The 9,964-nt window shown below is 42.3% G+C and overlaps 1 protein-coding gene across 2 annotated transcripts; it reads right to left on the reverse strand.

Moving 5' to 3' along the window:
• Positions 1-87: 87 nt before the first annotated feature.
• Positions 88-8,579, reverse strand: LOC147172337 (uncharacterized). Of its 2 annotated transcripts, XR_015095313.1 has the most exons (17): positions 8,334-8,579; positions 8,151-8,194; positions 7,975-8,042; positions 6,187-6,251; positions 5,294-5,354; positions 5,055-5,205; positions 4,771-4,824; positions 3,972-4,121; positions 3,228-3,766; positions 2,688-3,134; positions 1,597-2,074; positions 1,454-1,506; positions 1,222-1,380; positions 985-1,142; positions 813-903; positions 519-679; positions 88-233 (listed from the first exon to the last, which is right to left on the reverse strand). XR_015095313.1 is itself a non-coding variant. In XM_086077642.1 (16 exons), the coding sequence occupies exons 1-16, from the start codon at positions 8,355-8,357 to the stop codon at positions 597-599; spliced, it is 2,625 nt and encodes an 874-aa protein (XP_085933768.1). In that variant the 5' UTR covers positions 8,358-8,579; the 3' UTR covers positions 88-596. The 2 variants fall into 2 exon arrangements, 1 of the variants encoding a protein (XP_085933768.1); XM_086077642.1 differs by having other exon boundaries at positions 88-679.
• Between the last annotated feature and the right edge of the window lie 1,385 nt (positions 8,580-9,964).

The raw sequence follows: 9,964 nt of genomic DNA on the forward strand, positions 1-9,964 counted from the left end.
GAAACATACACCCTGTAATTTGCATTTACACAATCTAATGGACTCCAATAGTTGTAGCTAAACTTTGACAAAAATGACAAGGCATGCTTTTGATTGACACATAATTCATTTCTTTACAACACTCATGTAAAAAATACATTTGTCACGCTGGATACTAACTCTAAAGAGAATTACACATTATTTAAGCAAATGCAAAGCTTTGTCTTACTATTTTAACAGATTGTGTGAAGTGACGCAAGTCAATGAACGTGTAGAAACAGTAAGACACAGTCCAAATGTAAACTCATTTGTCACCCACCATGCCCAAACCGGGCTTCCCACCCTTAAAACCAAAGTTGGGAGTGACTGCCCCATCTCACACATGCGATCTTTGGGGACATTAACCTTAGATATTTCCTTAACAATTGTTTTTTTTTTTTACAAAAATAAAATGTACGCGACTTGTTTGAAATACATGTACTGCAGTAGAACAGCTTCAAAGTTGAGGCTGGGGATTTAACCCCCGTTAGCCACACACTCCAAAACCAACACTAAACCTCGTTGACAAATCGGATGCAAACGTGTTTGTTACAATTGTCAAAACTGCTGCTCATCTATTAGTCTGGACTGTCTGCGAGTACCCTAGAAAAGCTGATTAACGCAGGCTGCTCCGTCAGGTTCTCGAGGCTGTATGCGTGGCCTGTTTGAGCAAAGCAAGAGACGAGACGATGAAGCATAAACGTTGACATGGGCTTCGCGTCGAATCTTTTCTGACGGCGTCACGTATAAAAAAATTAATAAAATCAAAGCGTAATTTAAGTGACTGTTCTTACCACACGGCACCGTGAAGAAACTGCCCGCGTCGACATCAGATTCAGTGCAGTCGATTTTTACCTTGACAGAGCTCGTTATCAGGAAACAACCCTTTAGGGCAAAACAAACCAAAAATATGTAAATCACTTTTTTTCCTCGCCATTTTGGAGGGAAATAAAGAACAATCCTGACCATGTTAGCGCTGTGGTCCACCCACAGAGGTTTTTTCATGAATGAGCCCAGCAGCATCTTCCCTTGAGAGAGGTTCCACCAATGCACGTCCTCTGTGATGCCCATGGCTCCACTTTTGTAGTAGTACCAGTCAAATTGGTCAAGGGAGACGGCCAAATCTGCCCGGAAACACTTTGAATAAAACCTCTAAGCCAGACACACACATAGAAAATATCAGGGTAGATTATTTAGTCTTACTATTGTCATTTTTTCCTTTCCGGTTGGTGGAGAACACAAGTTGGAGCCACTCAATCAGGTCGGCCTTGTCGCTGAACTCCACGGTGCAAGGTTTGAGGGGATCAGCACACAGGTCGCTAATGGACAGCCGGGCAAGGGAGTGTCTGTTTGACGGTAGGTCTGGAACCCGTATGGATTGGACACGTGTTGCTGTGCGTTTGTTTCGGATGTTTTAAAAGTTGTTCAAATTTACCTTCATTATCGTGCGGTTCCAGATCGATCATGCACACCGGCCCACTTTGTAATCTGCCCCCCCCCCAGCGTCCCCAAAGAAGACAAAAATATTGATAAAGAAGATTATATACCATAAGTGATGATATGTTGCATTTTGCTTACGCGTGGCGAGATGGACAGATGTTGTCCCGCAGGTTGTCCAAACTGCTTTGACTTCTTTCCACCGTGATAGCTCCCTGACAGTCGGGAGAGCCAACTTGCACGACTTCACGACGCTGACTGGCGCCTCCGTCGACAGGTAAGGTCCCGTTGGAGACGACGCCCCTCGTCTGCTTTTCATCTTCCGTCTTTCGGCTGTGCGGCGATCTGATGGCACGCTCGGCTGATTTTGGAGATCTGCTTCGTTTGGATTTTGCTTTCTTGCCATGTTTGGACGTCTTGTGATTTGCATTTAAAAGCTGGTGGGTCTCCGCCGCCGCCGCCGCGTCTTCGAGCGTGGCCGGGATCTTCCACCACTCACCGGGCAGCTTGCTTTGCCGTTTGTCCAGCAGCTGCTCTGGAGATTCAGTGAGGGTGGACGGGAGGGGTTCGCTGCGCTTTTTTGTCTTGGCAGTGTACACTTGCGGGAACGCTAGATGTTCTGTGAAACACAAACATTTTGACATTTGAGTGTGTAATAATAACAAGAAAACTACACTCAATATTAGGGATGCACAAAAATATAGGTGGCCGATCGACCAATTTGACGTCATACAGATAAACCAGATGATAAATAAATCCGCCGATAATTGGCCGGTCCACCTGTTGTGTTTGTGGTTCAAGTTGTGCCCAACTCCTCAACCCCTCCCCTCTCCTATGGTTGTGTCACATATTTGTGACGTCATAATGCGCGCGGCCTCGTGTTCACAGAAGATGCATCATGGCGACATGGCAGTCGCCAGTGTGGCCCCAAAATGAATATTTTTGTTGCTTTTTTTTTTTTTAAACATGACTTTTTTGTTTTGGCAAACTCAAAATGAGTTACTGGATGTCTTTGAAGCAGAGATATCAATAAAATTCAGCTTCATGGTCAATGTTTCAATGTATTTGTACTTATAGTAGGACTCAAAAGTATATTTGTATTCAGGTTAACAACAAACAATTATCGGCTTACTTATCGGTTATCAACATCAGTACTTTCTAAATTATTGGTTTATCGGTATCGCTTGAAAATAGCATTATCGTGCAGACCTACTCAATACTCAATACTCAACTGATTTTGTAGTTCTGCTCCAGAGGAGAGTCCTGATCCGGGAATTCCAGTTGGTCTTGATCTCGCATTTTTTCTGCTCCATCTCTGTCAAGTTCACTGGCAGATACTTTCTGCAGGGCTCTTTTCTTCTTCAACGTGGCTTTTCTTAAATCCTTCTTGGTTGTGCTTTTAAGCGTTTTGTCGGCCTTGACCGGTGACGCCGACGCTGCCTTGGTCGCTTCTCGACGGTTGGCTTTGGGCTTGTTGACGCGGGGTGCCTCGTCCTCCCCCTCAGGCTGCTCTGCGTTTTGAGGGAAGCTCAGCCACCACTCCCCGGGCGGGTTTCTTTTCCTTTTGCCCAGCACCTGACACTCCTCAGGGGAACTCCAGCTCGAGATAGTCTGGTGGATTTGTTCAAATGTTCTGCCTGCCGAACCCTGAGCAGGGTCGATTTTCACCGGGTGGAAATCTGTGGGAGGAAAGCTACATTTGTCAAGTTTTCAAATATCCCGCCGTAGTGTTATAGCAATTTTAGCGGGACACCAGCGTGAGATGATCTTACCCAAAGGAGAAGCCAGGCCAGCATCTTCACACTCCTTGCTGCTGCTAGACTCCAAATGCCACGCCTTCATCTGTTTCGTCTTTGCAGCCGGTCTGCTGCTCTTGGGATTTTCTCGTTTGGCTTTTGAAGACTTCTTCACCCCGGATGACGGCTTGACTGTCAGGTCATCTGTCTGACTGCCGGCCACCACTTTCAGTTGGTTGTCTGCTTTTTTGCGCTTACTCTGTGGATTCTTATTGTTGGGGGTATTGCGATGCTTCAGCTCGGTCTTTTTCTCTCTCTTGTCGCTTGTCGTTTTTTTAGGGTCTGTCTGCACTTCGGGTGTGTTCTTGCTTGGCAGATTAGTCTCTCGCAAGCCATCTTTGGAACCCCTGTCAATCGAGCTGCCTTTGTCACTACTGGACTCTTTGTTCTTATTCTGCTTACTGGTTGGTTTAGTAGGAATGGAAAAGGTAAAAGATAGGTCGTCATCCAGAATCAGGAACTCTTCCTCTAACTCAGGAGGGGGCGTGGGTGCTTTAACTGGTGTCAGGGTCTTCCTGAATTAAAAAAAAAACACATGTCTTGAAAAAAATGCCTTTTTTTGTCAAAATATCAAAGAAAAAGAATTACACCCACACTACAATTTTACCCTCGTTTTCAAGCTTCACTTGAATCAACCTGTTACAAAGAGGCTTTCCTGTTCCCATGCTCAACAATTACTAGTGTTTAGTAACAGTACAGTACAGATTCTGTTTAACTCACGGTTTGGTTTTGGCCTGGCTGGAGTCTTGGACCTTCTTCAGGAATGCCCAGATGTCTTTTTTCACAGAGCTCTCCTTTGTGGACTTTCTTTGAACTCCCTCATGGTCCTTGTCAGCAGTGGACACACTAGGCTGCTGCTGCACAGATTTGCTGATAACAACAAAATATGGACAACTCAAACAAAGTACATTGTGAGCACTAAAGGCCAAAACTCACATTCTGACACTCACACAAACTAACTACAGTAATTTCTGGACAACAAGCATCAGGCAGAGCAAAACAAACCAAGTGAGCCTAAATACAGTAGGAGAGACAGAACGAGAGTGAGAAAACATGCACCCTCATTATGGAAAAGAAAGTAGCGGGAACCCGGTGCGGTAACATTAAAAGACCTGCTGCGGCTTACAGTCGGGTGCAGCTTATATGTGTAACAAACTTGAGTATTACCCAAATTTGGCTATCGCGGCTTATAGTCAGGTGCGCCTTGTGGTCCAGAAATGACTGTAGCCATTTTCCTGCCGTCACTCACTAGGTAACGCCCCTTAAAGGCACACATCCAACACTACAGTTGTGTACAGTAGTTTATTTGATGTTTTTATAAAGCACTTTTTTTTTCTCATCGTAATAGTCATCATTTTTTTCCTGACGACATCTACAGTATTTGCATATTTAAAATCTATACAATTAAATAAGAAATCAACAAAAAATAAGGACAGAAGAAAAAGTTGTATCTTTTTACAGCACAATTTTTCTAGATTTTAAATTAAAACAAATAGACCCAAAAAGGCAAATTACCAACCTTGATGCTGTCATTTGGGGATTCTTGTTACTTGCGGTGGGGCTTTCTTTGTGGCTGAAAATGGAATGGATAGTAAAAGTAAATTCACATATTTGACGGTGTGTACCCTCCTTTATAATTAACTACATTTTAGAATGTACAGCAGCATCTGCAAGATGTTATGACTGGTATAGGGCCTAGTAATAACAAACTTCCTTTGGGGGGGGGGGGGGGGGGGGTTCCAAGTAATCATGTCTACAAGACGTACCGGTAATACTGTAAGCAGAAGCCCAATCAATTCTTACTTGTCAGAAGCCGGCTGAATCGTTACCGCGCCTTTTCCGTCTTCACAGTCAAACAGGATCGGTGACGGCATTTTGTCTTGGTTACTGGTCCCTGTCTGAGCTAAACTCACAGCCGTGCTGTCCTCTAGTGGGCTGGATGTCGTCACAGGCCCTTTGAAAGGAACGTTTGAATGGTCTGAGACAAAATTCCATGTGAAACAAAATGAAAAGTGTGATTCAGAAGTTTGCACGTCTCTTACCGATGTTTAGAATAGGACTTGGCGCAAGTGTCACGGGAGGCAATTCGTCTTCTTTGGAAGACTAAAGATGCAAAGTAAAACATGTTTGGTTTAGTGTAGGCCTGGGTGACATTGTCTTAAAATAAAATGTTTCCACAAAAATCTGTTTCATTTCTCCTGATACCAACAGGCTTAGAAAAAGTTTTCATAATATTTTCATGCACCAGCTTCCCAAAATATCATAGAAATTATTATTTTAGAGATATCTTTACAGATGAAAAAAAAAAAAGTCCCTTTTGTCAAAACATGTATCAGTATCCATCCATCCATTTGCTACCGCTTATCCGGGGTCGGGTCGCGGGAGCAGCACTTTTAGGAGGGAAGCCCAGACTTCCCTCTCCCCAGCCACTTCAACCAGCTCCTCCAGCGGGATCCCAAGGCGTTCCCAGGCCAGCCGAGAGACATAGTCTCTTCAGCGTGTCCTGGGTCGTCTCCGGGGCCTCCCGCCGGTGGGACGTGCTCGAAACACCTCTCCAGGGAGGCGTCCGGGAGGTATCCGAACCAGATACCCGAGCCACCTCAACTGGTTCCTCTCAACGCGGAGAGTCCCTCCCGGATGACCGAGCTTCTCAACCTATCTCTAAGGGAGCGCCGGAACACACTGCGTAGGAAACTCATTTCGGCCGCCTGCATCCGGGATCTTGTTCTTTCGGTTTCGACACACAGCTCGTGACCATAGGTGAGGGTAGGAACGTAGATCGACCGGTAAATCGAGAGCTTCGCCTTTTGGCTTAGCTCCTTAATAATAATAAATTAATGAAATGTATTTGTTGATAAATTAACATTTGAAATGCCGTCCCAATGTGTGTTGTGCATGTCATGTTTTACATGTACCATTGAAGGTTTTGTCTCACCAGGATGTTCTCACTATCCGAGTCCAAGCGGCAGACAGATGAGCGGACTACACCAATGGGAGAGTCTGTACAAACAAACATATGAACAAATATTAAATAGTAAGTGGTAGGTAGTACGATCCAAATGTCGATAATATTCATACCAATGAAGACATGACAAAGCTGGGTGACTTTTTTCTTCTTTTTTTTGGGGTCGTTTGAGCAAACATGGTGATTTATACAGTACATGTAGAATTATCAGTCTATTTTGTTGACGTCAAGCTGGCTTTAACGGGGCACATCCGATCTGGGCGTTTAGATGCCTTGCTTGTACGTATACAATAATAAATTTCAAACGCATTTGGTTTCGATCTGATTGATTTTATTTGGTCAAAATTACTGTGATATTTGAAATGCCAACACTTAAAACTTGACGTAACTAGCTCAAATTGAAGATTAGTAGGTGAGCAGAACAGTGTTGGCAGTAGAATAGGTCAAATACTTCAGCAGTAAAAAAATTTTTTTATCTGGATTTAAAAAAAATATATATCTGGATTTTTAAAAAAAATAATTATTGTTGGGGCGTTTGAAGTGCTCATCCAACGTGTGTGTGTGTGTGTGTTTTAAAGAAAATTTCACAAAGACATCAGCCACTTATCACATTGCTACTTCAGTCTTGCTCCTCTCTCTAATCCACTAACAACCGCACACCACGTCAAACCGGACTAATAATAAAAAAAGAAAATAATTGTGAATCACCCCCGCACAATGAGTTATTTGATCTCTGGACGTGTTGCAACATTAAACTGCGACCTTGTACATGCTTTTCAGACTTAACATTCAGAAGACTAAATCATTTTTATTAAACCATAAAAAGATGGTGTGACTTTCAGGAAAGAAGCAGATTGCTATAGACAGAGGACGTGGGAAAGAAAAAAAGAAGTGTGGATATTTTGAGATACTACTTTCTATTCATTTATCTTAATTTATTCAACCTTTATTTAACCAAGTAAGGCAATTTGCAATGCTGACCTGACTGCAGATAGCAGGGCAAAAAGAGGCAAAAATAAAAGCACGCAGTAAAGTACAATTAGAACAAACTGCATGTGATGTAGACCAGTGGTCCTCAACCCTGGTCCTTGGGGACCACTATCAAGCCTGATTACATGTCTCCTACAGCCAACACAGGTGAGGATCATTATCAGGCTTCTCCAGAGCTGGTTGATTAGCTGATTACATGAATCACCTGTGTTGGCTGTGGGAGACATGGACAACTGGCTGGATAGTGGTCCCCGAGGACTGGGGTTGAGGACCACTGATGTAAACAACATTTATACACTAAACAAAAAACACAACACAAAAAGCAACAAACGCAAATGGTAAAAATTTATGGTTTAAATAACTCATTAATTCATTATAATTAATTAGAAATACTACATTTTAAAATAATTATTCAAAGTGTGTGTTGTGTGTGTGTGTTTTTAACTACAATTTCTTGCAGCCAGTCAGGATTTGAACTTTCTTGTGAAATGAAAGACAATTTAGACTGTTTGGAGAACCATTAATACTGTTTAGAGAACGTGCAAGTGCGACTTTGAACGAAGACTGACGCGAAGTCACCATTCGTGAGCTTTGCAAATATTCGCCCCCCTTTGTGGGATGTAATTATTTTATTGGTTGTCGTGGCAGTTTTATTGACAGAATGACACGTTTAAAGAAATATAAGGAAGTATGGTCCTAAAGTTGTAAATACGACTATGACACATGACAAACAATATGAAGTAAAAAAAGAAAAGAAAGAAAATGTACCCAAGTTATCAAACAGCTTCTCGACGTTTTCCATTGATCGCCCAACTCTCCATTCTTCTTTAGCTTCGCTGGAAATATTGGTATGTTTATTTTATTTGAAAGCATTATTTTAAAAAAACGTAAATATAAAACAATAACAAGAGTGTACATTAAATTATAACAACTATCTAACTTACCTCTGCGTGCTGGTTTGATAGAAGAGCTTCCTCTTTGGTCTCCTCTGCGGACAGACAGGGAGGCATTGCGTTAGTATTGTATAATTGTCCCTTTAGCTGTACGAGTTGCCTGTCACAGCAAAATATCCACTTTGAAACTTTAAAAGGCACACACGAAAGCCAGAACATTTGAAGTTAACTTACAATATATCGACGGCCTTTCTCCATTTCTTGTAGCCTCTTTTTAACCAACAGTGAACTAGCTATCTACCAGTCGCGTTCTAATGGCTGTCCAGGAATCATTGTATACGTTTTGTCGTCACTGTACTAATAACATAAATGGACAGGCTTTATAGACTTCGTTAGACGTTACTACAACAACAAAAATGGCGCCGTTCTGTTTGAAACAATACGCGCAGGCGCGCGAGGAAAAAAACAAAACAAAACCAAAACGCGCATGCGCGCGTCCGGCACGGTTTGATTTGGCGCCATTTCCGGCAGACAAGGTACGTTTCGCTTATCACTGCCCCCATTGGTGAAAAGGTGAACAGCACATAGAAGTGACCACAAGCCAATGATTTTTTTCTTCCAGAATGATCACACAATTATAACAATATCCAATGGTTTAAATCTTTGATGTTGTAGGTAACACACTTGATAATTCTTATGAGTTGTCATCGATCGAAAATGACTGTTGTTGAAGTGAGTGATGATGATGACATCACTGATCCAGCTGAGTCCTCTGACCCTGAAAATGTAGACAAACTAATCATCACCACTTATTCCTCTTCCATAACATAATTGGAAGACATTGTTCCTACTATCTCAATAATCATTTATTATCATATTTTTTTTTAGGAGAAACGATTAATAAATGTTATATAATAATATTCAACATTTCAACTGGTTCAGGTTTTTGTGTTTTCTAAAAAAAAATTGAAAAAACATTACTTAGGCCATTTTTAGGAGGGTTTCACTACACAAATTCAAGTCTTAATAAAATTATATGACGCTGCATCTGTCGATGGTTTTGAGAGCAGTGTACTGTTATAGCAGAGTGGATCCTTTGCCAACCTTTTCCAGAGTACCATTACCGCAGTGCTGGCAGTGGATCGTCAGCACTTGTCTGCTAGATTGTAAACTTGTGATGTGTGCTTCAACGTGCCAGGTCGTAGCTTGAACCTTCTTTCGTGGAGCAGACGGTGTCAGTTGAGTTTCATACTCCCTATCACAGCCTCAGAATGAACTGCTGCTTCATCTGACGAGAAAAGAATTATATCGAACTTGTGAACATGAAGAAATGAAACATAACTGTCTTGGTACGAACGCTCCAGCTCAATTAAAAATTCTGTGGACTCAAAACTTTTAGTAAAATATATTAAACTGACGAAAAACTATGATGGCCTTGAAGTGCAAAACACAACAAACAACCGAACATAACAGCAAATGAAAAAACACAAAACCAAAGAAAATTAGTGTGTATAATTTAGTGCCATCTAGTGGTGAACTAATAGAATGCAATCATTTTAAAGCGCGCGCACAGTGCAGTACCTCAGACATAAGACACTTTGCACCATCCATCTATCCATTTTCTTAACCGCTTGTCCTCACAAGGGTCACGGGGGTGCTGGAGCCTATCTCAGCTGGCAGGGTACACCCTGAACTGGTTGCCAGCCAATCGCAGGGCACACAGAGACGAACAACCATCCACACTCACAATCACACCTATGGACAATTTGAAGTGTTCAATTAACCTGCCATGCATGTCTTTGGAATGTGGGAGGAACCCGGAGTACCCGGAAGAAACCCACGCAAGCACGGAGAGAACACGCAAA

The sequence above is a fragment of the Leptonotus elevatus genome, chromosome 6 (assembly GCF_054856555.1).
Source record: "Leptonotus elevatus isolate MCC_2025b chromosome 6, RoL_Lele_1.0, whole genome shotgun sequence".
Classification (NCBI taxonomy): domain Eukaryota; kingdom Metazoa; phylum Chordata; class Actinopteri; order Syngnathiformes; family Syngnathidae; genus Leptonotus; species Leptonotus elevatus.